This window comes from Sapajus apella, unplaced genomic scaffold (assembly GCF_009761245.1).
Source record: "Sapajus apella isolate SASKATOON/1434 unplaced genomic scaffold, GSC_monkey_1.0 scaffold3, whole genome shotgun sequence".
Classification (NCBI taxonomy): domain Eukaryota; kingdom Metazoa; phylum Chordata; class Mammalia; order Primates; family Cebidae; genus Sapajus; species Sapajus apella.
The window spans coordinates 4,192,626-4,214,866 of NW_022436943.1; the positions used below are offsets into that span (position 1 = coordinate 4,192,626).

Genomic DNA, 22,241 nt, shown 5'->3' on the forward strand with positions numbered 1-22,241 from the left:
GGATGAGTTCATGTCCTTTACAGGGATATGGATGAATCTGGAAACCATCTTTCTCAGCAAACTGACACAAGAACAGAAAACCAAACATGGCATGTTCTCACTCACAGGTGGGTGTTGAACAATTAGAACACATGGACCCAGGGAGGGGAGCATCACATAGCAGGACCTGCTGGGGGTTGGGGGGCTAGGGGAGGAATAACAGGGGGTGGGGGAGATTGGAGAGGGATAACATTAGGAGACATACCTAATGTAGGTGACAGGGGAAGGAGGCAACAAACCACCATGGCATGGCATGTGTATACCTATGTAACAATCCTGCAAGATCTACACATGTATCCCAGAACTTAAAGTAAAAAAAAAAAATAAAATAAATAACCTAGGAGAAGCTAAGCATATGTCTGATTACTGAATGTAACAAAATACAAAAGAAATAGGCAAATTTCCATTTATGACAGTAAGGCATAAATACTTTTTTCTGATAAAAATATGCCATGATTTCCCAGGGATAAAGCTGTCTGAGAAAATGGAGTTCAGAGGCTAATTTCAGAGCTTCCAGAGGATGGCTTTAACCCCAATGAATTGCATTCCTGCACACTGTCCAAGACCTTCTGGGTCCTGCACAACATGTCCAAATCACAGAAGAGCACAGTTTCTGAGGAGATCAGAGTGGAGGGAGAATTCTGGGTTTAGAGGAGCCAGAATGTGCCCCCATGGGTTTTTTGGAAAGAAGGTAGATTTTAAGCATATAATACCCCTATTCTGCTATTTTCACAAAGTGAAACTCAATTAAGTATTTGTATTATTGGCATTTTATTAAAAGCCTGTGGTTAATTCAGTCCAGGCTTATGGATAAATTATGTAACAGGGTTTTGAAATGTACTAATACTTTATCAATCACGTACACACTTTTCTAAGGCTGAAATTTACATTTTGCCAATTTGGGTTTTGGGCCAAAATAGAAGGATTATTTACATGCTAACTGGTTTGCTTTTATTAAGGTTCTGTGCCCAGTTGATGAGATATAAGGAACTATACTGGTATTATCACTGAACAATATCTATTAGCCACTGCTATTAGTTCACACAATGGTTTGCATATGTCACCCAAAAGTTCATGCGTTGAGAACTTAATCCCCAATGCAACATTACTGGAAGGCAAGGACTATTATGAAGTAATTAAATCATGGAGGTTCTGCCCTCATTAATGGATTAATATTATCACAGGAATAGGTTAATTATCTCAAAAATGAGTACGTTATAAAAGGGAGTTTGGTCCCCTCTTGCTCTCTTGCCTTCACCATCTCTTGCCCTTCCACCTTCTGCCATGGGATGATACAGCACAAAGGTCTTTGCCAGATGCTGGTGTCATGCTCTTGAAATTACCTGTCTCCAGAACTCTGATCTAATTTCTGTTCAATATAATTACCCATTCTATGGTATTCTGCTATAGCAGCATAAAACAGACTAAGACACCCACCTTCCACCCCTTTGCCTACCCTCAAGTCACCCAAGATGTTTGCATTATTCTGCAGGCAGAATATTGGTAATTTCAACAGACCCTCTACTTTTATAGAATTAACTTCCACTGCAGCTAATTTTCACCACTATTTTTTAGCATGCTATGGAGCAAAGTAGCAAGGGTGTGTCAGGCAGAAGTTAGTCAACCTAAATTATAAAAACCAACTTTTAAGTTACTGTCTGCATTACTGATAATTTAAAAATGAATGATTTCAGGGAAGTCTGCTAGACTTTAGAACTGAACTCCCTCCCTGGCCTACCAAAGATCAGGTTTCAGTTGACATTGCATCCCCACCAGACACTGCCTTTCAGCATCATACATTTCCTTTTCCCCTTTCTTCATGCTGATTTTCTGTCCATTTATGAAACGTACCATATAATTTCCTCTTACTATAACTGCCTCCTATCTAACCCTGACTCCCCTCCCTCTTTGTCTTTTTTCCTCTGTCTTCTGCTCACCTCTGATCCACTCACACCAGCATTTATCTTCATCACAACCTTTATCTTACAGGAAATAGGAGAGAGGAAAGCAGGTGATTTCCACTTATGATAGCCAGGAAAGCAGGTGATTCCCTGAAAGCAGGGAATCAGCATGTTGAGATCAAATGTTTTCAAATAACTTGGAGCTGCATGGCAAAGAACAAAAGGAGTATAGAAAGGACCAGATGAAAAAAAAATCAAGGGGGAAATATCGATGGCCTGGATTAAGGCACTAATTGCAGTAAAGGTGAGGTAGGAACAGATTTTTTTAAAAATATGCTGAAAATAGACTGAATAGGATGTGATATCTGACTGGAGGATAGTGATAAAGGAGAGAGAATGAAAAATAACTTGAAGTTTTGTAGCTGTGCTGATAGATAAATATGGTTCATTTAATAGAAACAAGAAACTAAGACCAAAAAAATCAGGTATGAGGGAGACAATGTGTTCATATTTGGAAATGTTGAGCCACAATCAGGGGTAAGGTTCAATGTGCCAATAACTATTGGTATTCTAAAAGGGCAGTAGAAAACTTTCTATATTTCTTTTTTTTTCTTTTTTTTTTTTTTTTTTGAGATGGAGTTTCACTCTTGTTGCCCAGGCTGGAGTGCAATGGCGCAATCCCAGCTCGCTGCAACCTCTGCCTACCGGGTCCAAGTGAGTCTCCTGCCTCAGCCTCCCAGGTAGCTGGGATTACAGGTATGTGCCATCATGCCTACATAATTTTGTATTTTTAGTAGACAGAGGGTTTTTCCATGTTGGTCAGGCTGGTCTCAAATTCCCGACCTCAGGTGATCTGCCCATCTTGGCCTCCCAAAGTACTGGGATTATAGGCATGGGCCACCATGCCCAGCCAAACTTCTAGATTTAAAGAAGATCAAGGTTAGCAAAATCCTCCAACCATTTTTTTCTTTACTTACTCCTTCATTTTACCAAAATAAAATATGTGTTGAGAAGCCACTGCATGCCAAGTCCTGAAATAGCCATTAGAGGCGGGAAAAAGGAAAAGAAAGAAAATAGAGTGAACAGAGCTCCTACTCTCAGAGGATTTGCAAGTTATGGTGGGAGATGACACCAAAACAGTGGCATGAAGTGTTGGGATGAGGGGAGTGTTACCAAAGCAGTCTTCATGGAAGAAGTGACATTTATTGGGAATAAGACAGTTCTTTTTCAAGCTCATTAATCAACCTAACACCTGCAGAGGGACTACATGCTTCTTGCTTGCTTGCCTTCACAGTCGGTATGTCCCCTGTTGTTCCAGGCCAGCTATAATGTAGATTCCCTCCACAAAACACAACCACAGACTTGACTCTACTGTGCTCATTTTCACTTTTTTTTCTGTGGAAGTAATGCTGTTACTTCTTTGTGGAAAAACTTTTGTTAATCTTCTACCTTTTAAAATATCTTGGTAACAAAGTATTTATGAACAAACTCTTAGAATTCTAGACAACATTATGGCAGAAGCGAAAGCTTAATCCTAAATCTTATCACTGCTCTGAAATTGTCCATTTACCTTCTGGGAGAAGGTGCTACTCCCCAAAAAAGACAGAGCGAAGCATCTTGGCAGAGAGAAGGGTACTTAAATTCAGGCCAGCCCAGCAATTCCATTCTAAGATATTTACTCAAAAGAAATGAAAACATTAAGTCCGCTGAAAGACTAGTATAAGAATGTTCACAAAAGCTTTATACACAATAATCAAAAACTAGAAACCACCCACATGTCCATCAATTGCTGAACGGATAAAAGGTCGTATATCCATACAATGAAACATTACTCGGGGATATAAAGGAAGAAACAACTAAATCAACAACATGGACGAATCTCAAAAGCATTATGCTGAGTAAAATAAGCCTGACAGAAAATGACTACAAATTATATTATTTCACTTATATATGAAATTAAAAAAAAAAAAAAAAAACCAGCAACAAACTATAGCTCTACAAAGGAGATTACTGGCTGCCAGGGGCAGGGTGGTAGAGCTGGAGATGGACTACAAAGGAGCTCAAGGGAAACTTTGGGGTGGTGGAAATATTATGTATTATAATTGTGATAGTGGTTACATTATACATTTTCCAAACTTATCAAACTGTACATTAGATTGGTTGATTTATTTTATATAAGTTATACTTGAATTCAGCCAATTTTAAAAAATAAAAAGAATGAGTTAGGCTGAACTGACAAATAGGCCCAAGCTCTCCCAGCCAGAAGATGTTAGTGACCCTCAGGAAGCTGTCAGAGCCAGCACTATCTCAGCCCTCTGCTTCTCAGTAACACCTCAGCCGATATGCTTTGGCTTCAGATTCTGAGACTCCCTAGCTGCTATAGACTAAGGATCCCAATACCTCCCTCTCACCCTGCCACCCAACTGCCCAAAACCTCAGGCCAGAATCAGCCTGCTCATCCAGACAGTAATAGTATTATAATCCTAAACCCTTCAAGCCCTGGTGATGACAAAACTTTATCCTGGAACTAATGACTGGGGAAAATGCCTGGTAAAGATTGCATTTTAAGGCATCTGACTATTTAGCATCTTAAATACAGACTCTTGGCTTTTCTGTTATCAGTTTCCTAAAAGGACAAGGAGCTGGGCTTATCTGTTTGAAACCACAGTTTCTCTACAGCTGTCTGACTCCCTATGATTCTACTGAGTTGTTTTCCATCACCCCTGTGGCACAAGCCGTGGCTGATGCTCACGTCCTTGAAGCAGGTGACTTGGGAAGAGGGAAAAGAGTCCTGAGTTTAAAATGTATCTTCACTGCAGTACAGCCCTTAAGACTGGGAGAAATCCTGAGTCCTGATTCTCTCAGTCCTGATTCTGGGAGAAGTCATGTGCAGAAGACTTGTTTCTCCATCACGGAACACCATCACTATTCACTCTTTCCTTCATCTCACTGATGCCATCAAACAAAATACAAAATTTTGAAATTTCTGAATAGCATTTTAAGTTCCATGTTTAGAATGTCAATAACTAATGTATGATATTTGTACCAGAAACCTTATAAAAAGTGTTTATTGCACACTTGATGCCATACAAAGTAAACTTACATTCAGTGAGCTGTGACGTGCCAAGCACTCGACAAAGCTATTTGATGTACCTTACCTAATCTCATCCTGACAATAATTCTGTTAATTACTTGCATACCATCCCTTTATTTGGAGATAAATTCCTAAGCTCTGGAAACTGCACATAAACTGTGGTTTAATGCTTGGTTAAATATGCACAAGGTGCTGGGTTTGAATTCCTTCTTAGTGACCTACTAGCTGTGTAGCCCTTGGGTAGATGAGCTTCCCTCTAGGTTTGTTTCCTCACGTATGAAATGAAGAAAATTGATGTGATTTAGATCTGCATCCCTGCCCAAATCTCATGTGGAATTGCAATCCTCAATGTTGGAGGTAAGGCCTGGTGAGAGGTGATTGGATCAAATAGGCTGTTTCTCACGAATGATTTAGCACCACCCCCTTGGTGCTCTTCTAGTGTTAGTGAGTTCTCATGAAATCTGGTTGTTTAAAAGTATGTGGCACCTCCCCTCCCCTTTGCTCCTGCTCCTACCATGTAAGACACCTTACTCCCCCTTTGCCTTCTGCCATGATTGAAAGCTCCCTGAAGCCTTCCCAGAAGCAGATGTCGCCATGCTTCCTGTACAGGCTGTAGAACTGTGAGCCAATTAAACCTCTTTTCTTATAAATTACTCAGTCTTGGGTATTTCTTTACAGCAATGCAAGAATAGACTAATACAGAAAATACATCATAATTCACTGAGCTTTGAAAGGATTAAATAGATAATTGACACAATAAACACAGTAAGTATTAATTATTGGTTTATCTCAAATGCCAGGCCGACTTCAAATGGAATAAATGCAACACATATGGACAAATAACACTTTCAACTGTTCCGAGGTTCAATTTCCACACCATGAATCCCATTCTGCCCTTCAATTAGTCCTGCTCTTCTTCAGTCAATGTGGTAAAATTTTTATTTTTTTAACTTTAGATTCAGAGGGTATATGAATGTATTGTGTGAGGCTAAGGTTTGGGCTTCAGTTGAACCCGTCACCCAAATAGAGAACATAGTACCCAATAGGTAGTTTTGTTAAACCTTGCTTCCCTCTCTCCCTCCCCCATTTTGTAGTCCCCATTGCCTAGTCTTCCAATCTTTATGCACACATGTACCCAATGATTAGCTCCCACTTGTAAGTGAGAACATGCTTTTTGTTTTTGTTTCTGTGTTAATTCACTTAGGATAATGGCCTTCAGTTGCACCGATGTTGCTGCAAAGGACATGATTTCATTCATTTCTATGGCTGTGTAGTATTTCATGGTATATATGTACCACATTTTCTTTATCTAGCCCACCATTTATAGGCACCTAGGTTGATTCTATGTCTTTACTATTGTGAATAATGCTGCAATAAACATGTGAGTTCAGGTATCATTTTGGTAGAACAATGTACTTTCCTTTGGGTACATACACAGTAATGAGATGGCTGGGTCAAATGCTAATTCTATTTTCAGTTCTTTGAGAAATCTTCAAACTGCTTTCCACAGGGGTTGAACTAATTTACAGTCCCTCCAACAGCATATAAGTGTTCCTTTTTCTCCACAACCTTACCAACATCTATTATTCTTTGACTTTTCAGTAATAGCCATTCTGACTGGTGTGAGATGGTATACATGGTAAAATTTTGATGAGCAAAAATATATAGAGAGCTTCTGCCTTCTATGAGTCTATGAGGACCATATCTGTATGGTCTTTCATGGTCTCGGTTTCCCAAACTATCTTTCATGGTCTCGGTTTCCCAAACTATCTCTAATAACTCAAATTAGACCAGAAAACTGTATTCTTAGACAGGCCAGCCATCTCCTTCACTTACCTGTTCTGGATATTTGCTCCCAGTGATCTCTGCTACAGTGTTGAAGGAATCAGTATCTGGGTAGGTCTTTGCCGCCATCTTTAGCTGAATGACAATTTTGATCCCATTAGCAGCCATTCTTGACATCATTTCTGCATCTTCCACCGTAATACAGGCTGTTGGAATCTTGGGCACACCGTCCTGGTATTCCTGAATACCTGTGTGAGGACTTGAGAGAAAAAGCCACCAGGTTGCATTGAAAGTGGAAATAGATCAAAAGAGTTTTTAAAAAGCACCTGTATATTGAGATTTGATTTCCACTCACCTTTCTTTGTATATGGGAATCAGGAAACGTGGTAGTATTAATTTATTTGCTTTTGATGTGAATGTAATTTTTATTTTTTGTTAAGAATAAATTAGAAACTTCAATTTAATAATCATCTCATTGAAAACATATGTAAATTATCTGATAATTTGGATGATCCTTCAAAGTTGCAAATTGCCACCAACTCTGAAGGACATTAACAGTGCCATCATGATCAGAAGGTACAATGAGACAAGGGAACTCTGGAGTTTGTCAAGGCTGCAAACTAGAAGATCCACATGTCTGGAATAAAACTGACCCAGATACATTTAGCTCTGTGGTCACTGCCCACCAGTGGGCCTAATCTCTTCCTACCCAAACACAGAGTTCTAAATATATAACCCCACATTGATGGCAGAACACCACGCAGGAAAAGTGCAATGTCTGGGAATATATTCTTCTCATGAAGAAAAGTTGCTGAATAAACACAGCCCCTTGATTTTACTGGCATAAGAGAAAAAAAAACTATTATAATTTTGACACTAAAGGAGAAATACTATCCCAACAGCAGATTTTTTCCTGCTAATTTCTAGATGTTTCTTACATTACTAGAAGCACTTATCTAATATTAATCTACTGTTGATTCAACCTCTGTGTCTACTAGGGAAGTTTATCAAAGTCATTTTCTAAAATTGTTCTTTAAAACTGTTCCTTTTTACCCCTGAGATATGGCTCCAAACGGTCCTGCCCCACAGTGCTCTCAGGACCAAACTGCCACAACTTCCAAATGTATGCCACAGTCCATTCCTATCTTCTATTAAAGCATAGGCTAAGAACTTCCCTTTTGAAAATTATTTTTTTCTTTTCATATTTCTATATTTGCTTCAGGTCACATATTTACAGAACAACCTCCCTCCCCCTTTCACTCACAACACATTTCTCTCCTTCAGGTGATATCTTGGTGTTTATCTCCTACAGAAGCAACTCTAGTCTCCACATGCACAAACACAATGATGCAGTCTTAATCTCTAACTACATTCTTGGTGTGACTGTATTGTTGTAACCATATTTCAGGTGACTATTTACTTAGAGAAACTGCAATGTAGAATGGTTAAAAACAGGTCTGGAGCAAGACTGCTTGGGTTCAAATCTGGACTTATTGCTAACTGGCCTAGGGCAAGTTACCCACATCTTTCTTTCAGGAGAATCATCTATAAATGTAAGTGATAATAAGACCATTTCATAGAGTTATTTTGCAGAAATAATTAATTTATACCAGTAAATCACTTACCCTAAAACACAATAATCACTCAATGCATTGTAAATATTTACCTTATTAACTTGCCTATTCAATTATCCCTACAGAGATTGTCTAATCTCAAGTGATTAGTACCAGCTGAGTATACCCTCTATCAACATTTCTAAAAAGTGGACTGCAAATTTTATTATTCATCAAAAGAGAGTACAAAGACTTATATTCCAAATCTGGAATTTGAAATACAGAGACCCTGAATCTGAATCCCTGGGATGAACAGAATCTACTCTAAATTCTGGTTCAGGTTCTGGGGTCACATAATGTAGGTCAAATTCCAGCTCCTGCATTCTTTGCAACTAAGATTACCTCTTTGTTTCTAAATTCCCTGATTTGTAAAGTGGAGAATAATGTTAGCATTGACCTCATAATATTGCTATGATAAATAAAAGAGATAGTATACATAAAGGATTTAGACAGTGTTTGGCACATAGTAATTACTTAGTAAACATTAGTTGTTATTACTTCGTCCATGCTAATTTTTCCCACTGAGTTAGTGGAGTGATTAATGACCAAAAATTACCTGGCAACACGTAGGAAGACAATCTAAATATTTATTATTCATATTACCTTACGTGATGTCTGGGATTCAACAAACTCTCCTTGTTCTCAGACTCTTACTCAAGAGAAGGTCAGTATAACACTTCTTAGCAGGCTCTTTTAGAAATGTTTTAGACAGATTTGTACTTGTAGGCTACAGGTAAGATTTCTTGAAGTGGGAACAGTGAGATGGGCATGCATCCATGGCTCAACTGAGGAGATGGCACCAACAGGCATCTTTTAATCTTAATTTATGAAAACCTTTGAATTTGTTTTTGCAACTAAGCATGTCTTCCAGTGGTGGATCATCTATCATTGTTTTATAGAAGGAGGGAAAATGAAGACTCAGTTTTATTTAAAATCCTGTACTTTCACCATAGTAAAATTATTCTAAAGGGACCAATCAACATAAACACCACCTTTCTGTCCCTATTTACAAGTCCCACCTGCAGTTTAATAAAAGCAAAGGGTAAACGACCAAGGAAGCCATAAAAAAATCAAAATAATATCTAAACATTTAAAAACAATCCTCTACAAACTCTTCCAAAAAATAGAAGAGGAGGGAACCCTTCCCAACTCATTCTACAAGGCCACCATTACTGTCAACAAAACCAGACAAAAATATTACAAGAAAACTACAGACCAAAAATCCCTCATAAATATAGACACAAAAATATCTCAACAAAATACCAGCAAACAGAGCCAGCAACATATAAAAAGGATTATATACAAATGGGATTTATTCCAGGAGTACAAAGTTGATTTAATATCCAAAAATCAATTGATGTAATATATCATATTAATATAATAAAGGTACGTGCCACATGATTATCTCAGTAGATGCTAAAAAAGTATTTCACAAAATCTAACACCTTTTTATGATAAAATCATTAATCAAACTAATGAAAGAGAACTTTCTCAATCAAATAAAAATCGTCTACAAATATCCCACAGCTAACATCACATGTAATGGAGAAACACTGAATGCTTTTTCCCTGAGATCAGGAATAAGACAAGCATGTTTGTCTCCCCACTCCTATTCAACATTTTACTGGAGATTCTAAACAGGGGAATGAAATAAGAAAAAAGAAATTTAAAAGAAATTTCTATACTGGAAAAGAAGAAGTAAAAGTATCTCTTTTCACAGATGACATAATATTTTTCTTGAGTAAGTCAATATTTTTAATAAAATCTTATTCTAATTCTTTAGTTTTGTATTAATGTATTTTTAATATCAAAGCCAAGTTTCTAGAAAGAGTGACACGATCTTATACACAGAAAATCCTAAGATACACACACACACACACACACACACACACACACACACGACTATTAGAACTAATTAAGAAGTTTGTTAAGATTACTGGATAAAAGATCAGTATACACAAACCAATTGTACGGCAGCAATGAACAATGCAAAAGCAAAACAATAGCAAAGAGTAATCTGAATATTAAATTAACTGAACAGTCCATGTAATTCATAATAAAAACTATAAAATTTATATTGTTATAATAAATTAAAGATCTAAATAAATGAAAAGATGTCCATTGTCTATAAAGTAGAAGACTTAATATTGATACCATGGCAATACCTCTCAAGCTGATCTACAGATTTAATGTAATCGCTATCAAAATTCCAGCTGCTTTTTTTTAAAAAAAAAAGAAATTGACAAGCTGATTATAAAATTCATATGGAAAAGCATTCAAAATAACCAAAACAAGTTAGAAAAAATATAACGAAGTTGAAGAACTCATATTTCCATATTTTAAAACTTACCATAAAACCGTAGTAATCAAGATAGCATGGTACAGGTATAAGAATAGATATATAAACCAATAGGGTAGAATTGAGAGTCCAGAAATAAATCCTTATAGGAATGGTCAATTTATTTTCAACAAAGATATCCAGAAAGTTCAACAAGAATAGAAGAGTATTTTCAACAAATGCTTCTGGGCCAACCACACATCCACATGCAAAAGAATAAAGTTACATCATGCCATATATAAAAATTATTTCAAAATGAATCATATTCTTATATTTAATAGCTAAAACTATAAAACTTCATGGCTTTGGGAAAGGAAATTGTTTCTTAGAGACACCACCAAAATCACAAGCAACAATAAAAAATAGATAAATTGAACCATCAAAATGTTAAAATTTTGTGCTTCAGAGGACACTATCAAAAAGTAAAAGGGCAACCCATAGAATGGGAGAAAACTTTGGCAAATCATATATCTGATAAGGTACTTGTATCTAAGATACATGAAATTTTTTTAACAATTCAATAATTTTAAAAACCAATTATAAAAATGGGCAAATAATTTGAATAGACATTTCTCCAAAGAAGATATATAAATAGATTATGATTACATGAAAAGATGCTGAACATTATTAGCCATAAGGGAAATGCAAATCAAAGGCTTAATGAGATGTCACTTTCCATCTAGTAGGATGGCTATTATCAAAAGAGATAAAAACAATCATTGGGGAGGATGTAGAGAAATTTGAATCCTTGTACATTGCTGGTGGAAATGTGAAATGGCATAGTTACTCTAGAAAACAATTTGACAGTTCTTCAAAAAGTTAAACAAGTGCTTATCACATGGGCCAGAAGTTCTACTCCTTGGTATATACTCAAGAGAAATGAAAATATATGCCCACATGAAGAAAAATTACACACAAATATTCATAGCAGCATTACTCTTAATAGTCAAAAGGTAGAAAAAAAACCTTAATATCAACTGATAAATGTGTACAAAAAATGCACTATATCCATATAATGAAATACTACTCAGCAATACAAAGTGACATTCTGGTACATGTTACAACATGGATGAACTTTGAAAACATTATTCTAAGTGAAAGAAGCTAGTCAAAAAAGACCACATACTACAAGATTCCATTTACATGAAATGCCCAGAACAGGCATATCTAGACAGAAACTAAATTAAATAAAATCAATTTTAAGTTTTAGATAGAAAGTAAATTTTAGGTTGCCCAGGGCTGGTGGAGGAGACGGGAATATTAATAGATAAGAGGTTTCTTTTTGGCATGATGAAATGTCCTAAAATTAGATAGTGATGGTGGGTGCACAATTCTGTGAATAAACTAAAAACCATGAAGTTGTGCAAGTTAAACAATTAAATTTTATTGTGTCTGAATTGTATCCCAAATAAAACTTCTATTATAAAAATCAAAATAAGAATCCTAAAGTTCCAATTTTCCTTTAAGGAGAAAATCCTGGTATCTATCTCTTTTAAAAATTATACTTCCATAGACTTAGCTTATGAGATGTATAAAAGCAACGCCTGCTGCTGTCTGTGCTTGCAAGATAGTATACCCAAAATATAAAATGAACATGAACAAATGTAAGTGTTAAATCAGTTTTTCAAATTTCATTACAGTTTTGTATATCTTATGCAAAGTGACATCATTTGAAGCCAGCTGAATATTTTCCTTTGAGCTACATAAAATAAAAGCAATGTTTAAATAAATAAGTTTGATTTCCCACCTGATTATCACACATCAAATTCCCTTAATGTTAGGCTGTTCTGACTAGCTTCTTATAAAAGATACCAGGCCCTTTATGTTTCTGAGCATTTCAAAATTTGCAAAGCTTAAATCAATCCTTGAAAGTGAGTGTCAGTTTATATGTTAAATATCCAACAATAGGATAATTATCTATCTCAATGAGAAATATGTAAGTTTGCAGTGGGGCATATAACACATTGACTAAAATAAAAATTATTCACAACAGTTTAAAGCCTTGGAATGTTTCCTAAAACAAGGTCTGGAGGTGGGAACTGTAAAGACTGTGAGCTTTTTAAGCTATAGTCTTTTGTTTCTATAGACTTTTTTTTAAAGTTTCTAACTAAAGAACACTTATTTTGCTTATTAGAAAAGCTTATTTGATTTAAAATCAACTTTAAAATAACTCTTGGAAAATTTACAATTGACTTTATTTTTTTTAATCTAGCACGTTAAGAGTATATTTACCTGACTTTTATATTGTCATTAACAACAATAAGAGAAAATGCATCTCAGACTTTTAAACTGTCATTAACAACACAAAAGCAAAAAGTTTCATTTACACCATAATTCACAAAGAGGGAGCACTAAAATATTCCCAGCTCCAGAAATCTGCTCAAGAGAGAGGAGATGAGACTAAGTTTCCTTCCTAATTTCTATGATTCATTTGAAATGGCAGAAGAGAGGCAGGAAAAAATCAAATTCTTGAATTCTATTCAATATTGATGACAGGCTCCACATGAACAAAACTCAACCGACATGTTTAATATCTGTGTTCACCTGTAGATCTCAGGAAGAACACTATTAACAGTGTCAGAAAAATGTAGCTTCTTCCAAAGTAGAGGAATGCAGCCAACTCCACAAAAGTGCAAGAAAGAAGGAAGATGGTCAAAATGTTAATGGGAATAAAACTGATATTTAATATCCACAGCATACAGAAAAGATTTTTGGCTTTTTTCTCTTAAACATAAAAATATAAAGAAGATTCAAAGACACAGGAGGTAAGTGCCTGTGAAATAAAAAAAAAAAATTAAAATAGCTAAAATTTTACACTTAATATTTTGTGAGCTAGGAAGTATTGAATAAATATTAGCTTTTGTGTTTACCGTACATTCTGTAACACATAGTAAACATCACAAAATATATGAATTTCCTCACTTCCTTTCCGATTTCATTCTACTGTATGTTACAATTTCTGCTTACTTGTACATCCTATGGTTTTGTTTTTCTTGATAATCTTGACTAATGTAGTCATCATTAGTCCAATTTTCTTTTATTTTATTTATATTCCTGTTTGCCATGACGAAAACAATAAATCAGTGCACTATATATTTTCAAATTGTAAATATTAATCCCTTTCTCTCACAGATATACAACTTCCTACCAACTAAGTAAATTTAAATTAAAATTACTATAAGAAGCTAATACACACCTAAATTACAATAAAATCTGGTACTGTGTAAGTTATGGGAAAAATTATACATACAGGTTAAGTATCCCTAATCCAAAAATCCAAAATCCAAAATGATCTGAAACTTTTTGAGTACCAATATGATGCCACAAATGGAGAACTCCACACCTGACTTCTGTGGCCAGTGGCAGTCAAAATGCAGTTAAAATCTTGTTTCATACACAGAATTATTAAAAATATTTTATGAAATTACCTTTAGGTTATGTGTATAAGGTATATATCAAACATAAGTGAACTGCATGTTTAAGACTTGGGTCCCATCCCTAAGAGATCTCATTATGTACATGTAAGTATTCCAAAATCTAAAAAAATTCAAAATCCAAAATGTTTCTGGTCCCAAGCATTTATAAGGGATAACCAGTTTGTATATCCAATGCTGGTGGTACTTAAATTAGTTTGATCTTTCTAGAGTATGATTTCCCAAAATGTAGCAAACCTATAAAAATTCTGATTTTGTATTTGTTATTTTCCTATGGACAACAAGCTCCTTGCCAATATCGTAAAAAGAGAAAAAATAATTTGTACTAAGATGTTCTCTGCATGCATCTCTCTATATATGTTGAAATCTAGAAGAAACCCACGAGACGAACTTCAGGAGAGGAAGTGGCAAAAGAGAAGACATCTATGACATGTAAATTGATCAAAAGCAGTACATAGAAATGTAGATGAAATAATGTTAAGTTAAAAGAAAATAGCTGAACACAGTACACACAAGATAGAGATTGAACATGAGTTTGCAATGATGTAAACTAAGTTAATCTTCACTGGGTTCTTTGAGAAACACAGTCACTCTTTTAAACTGTAATCAAGCAAACTGCAGTATTACCAACAGAGTTAAATTCTTAAAAAATATGTGTCACAGCCTGTGAAAAAAGAAAAACCTGAAAGCAAAGCCTGAAGCTATCACAGTAACAATCTGAGTCCTTGAAATTCTAACTCCTAGGGATTTGATTACTTGTGGCAAATTATTAGAAAGATATCTATTAAAATGTATTTTCCTTACACCATCAGTTACGTGAAATACTTGCAGCTGAATCTCTGTAGTGCTATCCCATCAATGTACGATCTAGGCAGAATTACAAACCTAATATTTTCTTGACGTCAATTGCATATGTGTTCAAGGACTCTTCCAATAAATCTGTTAATATTTTAACTGTTTATTCACATTTGTGTACATCTTCTCTGCCTTTGAGGCAATAGACACATTAATTTTAGTCTTCTAATCTTTAGAAAAGTTGTATGTAAGATATTTTTCCCACACAATAATATAGAAGTGCACAGAATTAATTCTGAAGACTGCTGGCACTGATAAGAAATCAGAACATAGTGAATTTAAATGAGGAAAATAATCTATACAAACAGCCTACGTGCATCATTATCAGTATATTTGCTTACATAACATAATTCTATGAAATAAGAATGGATGACTTTTGATTTAAAATTTTCTTCCTCTTGGCCTTTTTTAAACCTTAGTTTGGTATCAGTTTCTTTTTTTTCTTGTTATTGTTGTTAGGCATCATGGAAAGGCCTTTACTCAAATATGTAGCGATCTTTGAACACCACAGATTTAAGGAAGGGTGATATTTTTGTTCCATAGATGCCTAAAGCATACACCATTCTGCCAAAAATCATGTAATACCACAAAGAGATGTTAGGCTTTTTGACAGGGCACTCCAAGCTAGCACTTAACGAGCATTTGCCATGTGTCTGCCAGTGTGCTATGTGCTTTTCACACATTAATTCACTTACCAGTTATTGCAACCCTATGAAGGACTCTTATTGTCCCCATTGTACAGATGACAAAACTGAAACACGGAGAGGCTAAGCCCATGATCTCACAGCTAGAAGTTGACAAAGACAGAACTGAACTCTGGCAATCTGGCTGGAGTCATGCTTTTAACCTCTATTGAATTTATCTGATATTGCCACTCACCCCTCTAGTGATGATGATGATTACTGTTAACAGCAATAAAAATGATTACTGTCTAATGAATATTGATGATATATACTGAGCTAAATAATTTCATACATGACCTTATTTAATCTATCAATTCTGAGATAGGTACCAATATACTCATTTCTGAAGTATGAACTGAAAAACACAGAGACCATGAATGGGTCAAGTGCTCTGGGCAGGAAATGAACTTGAGACCAGGCTTTTATTCTTTCTAGGTTTAAGGGAAACTATTTAAGTAATGCAGCACCTTTTAATCTTTATATTCCTTCTGATAAACATACCAAAAAAATAATATACATAAAGCACTCTACTGTGCCTGAAAGATAATATGTGGTTTATAAATGGTATATTTATATATATACCAGCACCCATCAGCACCCATATTTTGCATATTCTTCTACACCGAAATATCACTCAGCATTATATTTATTTTATATCCATTTACACACATTTATGTCTTCTGGATAGACACTATCTATATTGCTTTTGTGTACCTAGTGTCTACAAGCACAATTTCTGGACCACAGTAGGTGCTCTGAAGATGTTTATTAAATTTTGCTAGTCTGTGGCCTCTAAAACCAACTTTCTTTCATTACAGAATCATCTCTTCGAACTTTATTTTCCATTTTTCTTCAGGCTAACATTACCATTTAGTTATTATGTGTCAGAATAACATGGAGGGCTTGATAAAATAGATTGCTGGTCCAACCTCTAAAATTTCTGATTCCGTAGGTCCAGGGTAAAGCCAGATAATTTTTATTTCTAAAAAATTCCCATGTGATGCTAATGCTGTAAGTCTAGAGTACTGGAGACTTCAAGACTTCACCAGAAGAAAAGATTTATTCAAATATAGGTCCTTGTTACTGCAAAAGTGTGATCTTAATAGGGATCACTTTTATAGACTTGATCACAAATATACCTAAGTACTTACCATGTGCAAGACACTAATGTAGAAGCCATGAAAGAATCAATCCCTGCTATTAAGCAACTGGCATTTATTTGGAACAATATTAGATCTATGCCAAGTGTGACTATAGAGTTATGGATTTAATGATTACAGTAAGAAACCTACTCAAACTCACATTTAAAAAGCGGTATTTTTTCTCTAAAACCATCACTACGGAAGACTGCACAGTCATTGCAGCAATTGCCCATTGCTCTAAACATTTTTGGAACTTTTCCTCTGAAATTGCCTTCAGAGCATTTGGCAGCCTTCCAAATGGTCTAAATGAAGGCAAAATTTGGTGCTTTAAAATTAGAATTGATTTTTGAAAACAGCCAAAATATGATTAACAAAATGAATGAATGATTTGGGGACCAAACCAAGATAAATTATAAAATAATGAGACTTATTTTTAATTTGTAGTTCATCAGTTGGCCATAAAGACAATTTTAAAAGAGATTAGAAGTGTTTATATCAATGGTAACTGCATCAGAATATGTATTTAGACTTAGAAGTTATTTATATGGTAATACTGATTAGATGTATACATTCTAGTATATTTGTTTTAAAATGATCTAAAAATTATTTATTCCAACAGTATTTCAAAAAAATTGCAGCAAACTAAAAAGCCAGTAATAAGGAAATTGAAGTATAAATTACAGTGTTCAATTTCAGTGGAATATTTTGCAGCCATTAAAATGTTAATTATGAAGTATGGGAAAAAAACATGAACATTTTTGATACATATAGAAAATGTCAAGTGGTATGTAAACTATGATAAGCAACGTAAAGTTTTATACACAGGGAATAGAGGAAATATGAGATAATAAAAATAGGTTTGTATGGCAGGGGAAATGACAGGACTTTTTCCTTATAAATTTTCTCGTTTTCATACAACAACAAAATTTATACTTTAAAAAATCAGTCTTTACCATAAAATTTCTATTGACATTTTCCAAGGCAAAAGAAAAGTATGGACAAGGCTAATCATAAACATTGTGAGAATGAAGGTATGAGTGTTTATGTATGTATATGAATTATTGAATATGCTTGAAGTCAGCTCAAAAAACGCCCTGAAAACAGAAGTATATTGCAAAGATTCCCCAATTGTTTGAGAAAGTGTATACAATGACCTGTCATATAATTTATAGACGTGAAGGTGAACATGAGTCTATAAAATGACTACAAGTTCTAAATCAGATTCCCAATCTAAATACGAATGATCAGTGTATCGGTTAAGACAGGCAAACTTACACTGATAACAAACAGCCCATAAGATTTCATTTGCTGAAACAAAGTTTTGTTTTCTTCTCACATTACCTATGCATCCCAGGCCAGTTATGTGTTCATGTTGGCCTCAATCTCACTCTAGGATCCAGGCTAATGGAGCAGCCATTCTGTGGAATGCTGCCAGTCAATGTGGCAAAGAGAACAGCACTCTGAAAGGTCTCTCTCATCAGTAATTAAATGTTCTACTCACATCTCATTGGTTAGAAAAAGTCACACAGCCTCAACCAGAGTCCAAGGGACCGGGATGTATGGCCCTGTTTTATGTGCAGGTGAAGAGCCAGAAATATCTAGAAACCAATGCTAATGATTACCACAGTGAGCCAAGAGTGACTCAGTGAAGACCAAGAGTAGAAGGAGATCAACATGAGACTGAAACTGGGCACCATAAAAAGACACTAAAGACCAAGTAAAGGATGGGAAAGTCGTAACAGATAATTCTGCAGCCACTAAAAGCATATTTTGAAGAATATTTAATGCCACAAGAAAATGATTAAAACATATTTCAAAACTGTGCATAAACCATTAACTCAATTTTGTATTTATGCAAATTGATTAATTATGTAGCAAAAAATGACTTAAAATAGGGGAAAAGGTAAAAGTGATTTTGTCTGGGTGGTGGGATCATGGATGAGTTCTATGTTCTTTGCTGTTTCTACATTTTTTTAGTTTGTAAAATAGGTAAATATTACATTTGTAATAATAAAAATAACATCAACCTATATAATATTCTTAATTTTTTAAAAAGCTGTAAGTTCAACTGGTTTTTTACTCCACCAACCTGACTATAAAGTGTCAGCTCAATATTGCTTTATTCCCCCATTTTTATTCTATTTTTTTTCTCTCAGTACCTTTTCTGAATTGTTTTAAACTGATTAATTGCGATGAGTTAAGCAGACAGATTTTCAAAGGATTCTATTCTGTTGCGGAGATTTGAAGAATTAGTGGGTGTTCCTTCATTTTTCAGTTTTAATTAATAATCTGGTTTAAGAAACTGAGAAATTAAATTTTTCTTTCAAAATGAGAATGCTTTTTAGAGAAAATAGAAGAGCTAGGGAAGGCGTATGAAACATTGCCAAGAACTTAGCATTCACACAAAATTCCACAATACAAGCTGTATTCTTCTCATGTGTCTTGGAGAAAATAGGTAATAATAGAAAATAAATGCCTTTAAGGCAGAAGGATTCAGGGATAGGGACTGTTGGGCAGCTGAAATGCAGTGCTTAGTTGATGTAAACTACTTTCATTTGGTGCTTTGAAGTAGGAAAATGTATTTTTTTTAAAACCACAAAGTCAAAGTATAAACAGGACATTAGTAAAATGGCATTTTATAAACATCTGGATAATGTGTTCCTAAGGCCTAGGCCTAACGATTCAGGAATCAGCTGGCAATAATTCCAAATCCATCACTGATTAAAACACTTTTCAGACATAAAACCTCAAGTAGTCGCTGTAGTTTCAGATTGCACTGGAACATTCTGTAAGATTTAATTCACTTCATAAACACTATGGTGAGGAATGGCTTTAAATTCAGAGTTTGAATTTTAAAAAGGAGGGGTAAGTCAAATCATCCAAAGTAGATGAAAGTTAACACCAAAAAAAACTGTAATCAAAGGCAAACTATTAATTCTACACTTAAAGCTATGTTAAATTTTGTGAGAAATTAATGCCTGTATGTGAAATCATACAAAAATGCTGTCAAATATTTAATCAATTCTCTATAATCAGATAACTTCTGCTTTTAAATATAGTAAAACAGACATAATTTTAAAAATTATTTTTCCTAGCTGCCTTGCAAGAATATTATATAATCTAAAGGGTCTTATTTGCTAGGAAATTTCCCTAAACTACCTGGTGTAATGTCTTAAAACTGCCAACAGATTTGCTGAGCTTGTTATGAACCTCCTGTTTTTACGAAACATAAATCATTCAACAAACCTGTGACAAGGCATATTTACCAAATACCAGAATTTAAACATCTGGTTACCAGGTTGACTGACAAGAGTAAGTTTCTAGCTCCATAAAAGAAGTGAAAAGGACTCATAGGTTAAATTAACTCATTCTGGCCACTTAATCATGCAATTAGAAATATTAAGCCAATTGAAAAAACATCTACTGGGTACTTAGCTGGTCCAGGTTCTGTGGCAGGCAATGGAGGTAGGCTACATCTGTGACCAAAACCAACATAATTTCTGCCTCTAAGGAAAACAATTTCATGTTTCCAAAAGGTTGTTGAGCTTTACTTGCCAGACTAAACTGTATGCCACCCTCAGGCTTTCCACCTTACTCCCTAAGACAGACACAGTTTATCTATATATCTATATATGTCTAGTATTTAGTATACACCCTAGTGTGTAGGTACTTAATAAATTTTCATGAATAAATGAGTGAATGGAGTGAAAAAGATATACATTATTGTTTTCATCATTATGCCTGTTAATGGGGGATGATGAATTTAGTACTCATAACTTGAATTTAGAAAAAATTTAACCTCTCCTTCTCCTCTGTGCTGTGTTCTCAAACCCCATGTGTCTATTTTAAATCAATATTATCTGAATTTCTAACCAAGTCTGTCAAAGAACCAGTCACATAGCAATTCCAGAGAAAGCTCAGCTTAAGAGGCAAGGGTGTGTTGCCACCCCTCCAAAGTCAGATGAACTGAAGTTGAGTGGAATAGGAATTCAATAAATAGCCACCCTCCACAGGGTAGCATATCGACCATACACACCAGGAAGGGTCCTGCTGGGAACAAGGCATGAGATACCTGGGTACACTTCTATGTGCTGCTCAGCGCGAAGTCAGACTGGTGTGGAAACCCTCCTTCTCTGTTCTTCTTCCCCAAGATAAAGACAGCCCACTCTGGTGGTTTAATCTCAACACCTGCCTCTCTACACCAGGCAGACTTACAGGCTCTCACTGAGTGAGAGAACTAGCCTGTTTAAGTGTTCAAATTGGATAGAACTCAGCTGTTGTTCAGGGAGCTGTTGATTCTCAGTTAAATCCTGGAGAGACAGAGTTACCATATGATCCAGAGAAACTGACATTCAAATCCAGCTTTCACACCAATGGTGTGACTCCTCCCCACTCCCTGGCCACATTCCAATTTTCATTATTTTATTATTATTATTATTATCAGTAATAAAACCTAACATTGTGTCACTCAGAATTTACTAAGGATATTCTCATAAATTTTACCTACTTTTCACAATAACCTTATAAAGTAGATATTGTTACTCAGTTCAACAGTGGAGACACTTTGGCTCAAATTCAAGTAATTTGCCCAACATCACACAACTAGGAATGAAAGGAACTGGAATTTGAATCAATACCTACAATAAATGTTTTCTGGGAGAAACATGCTCTCACTCCGCTCCTCATGCTGTGCCTCATCCCCCCACCTTAGTCCTCCAATTAGCTATTGGTGCTTATTTCCTTGTTTGAAAATACAGAGGACAAGTAGATTTAGGATGCATTTTTTAATAGTACTAAAATAAAGATATTTATTAGAAGCTCATTTAACATTTATTGAGGCACTCTTCTAGATTTGGAAAATATGGCAATGAATGGGATGTTTTCTTACCAAGATTTGTGATCCTTTTGGGTTTCCTATAAACTTGCACTCTGCATTGTTTTATCTTTGAACATACAGAACACGTAACCATTCTGTATACTGCTGCTTGAGCCAGCTGGCTCTCCAAGGTTCCTGTACCCTTTAAGAGCACAGACATGCACTTTTAGACTTCTGATGAGCCCATATAAATCACAATCTCTGAAGTTTCTGTGGTCTGCAGCCTCCTTGTTTCCTGTTGAGGTGAAGGAAAAGCTTTGGGTGGGGCCATGCATAAAGTCTCAAAGAACTTCCAGGAAATCAGAGAACCCCAGATGGCAATATTTGCCACCCTCTCCAACTGAAAGAATGTGGCCAGCAAACATTCTGGCCACATTCTGGAGAGTGGGGACTAGAAGAGCTAAGCATACCAGGTGCCTAAGTCAGCCTGACAGGGTGAGGCACTGCAGACCTCTAACTCCAGAATAAGCTGGTTAGGAAG

At 35.4% G+C, this 22,241-nt stretch overlaps 1 protein-coding gene across 1 annotated transcript in view; it reads right to left on the reverse strand.

The window, feature by feature from the left end:
- Positions 1–22,241, reverse strand: part of CPQ (carboxypeptidase Q) — a 495,642-nt gene that overhangs the window by 273,380 nt on the left and 200,021 nt on the right. The window contains exon 4 of the mRNA XM_032245652.1: positions 6,871–7,078. Coding sequence (XP_032101543.1) covers positions 6,871–7,078 — 208 coding nt within the window. The remainder of the gene's footprint in view (positions 1–6,870; positions 7,079–22,241) is intronic.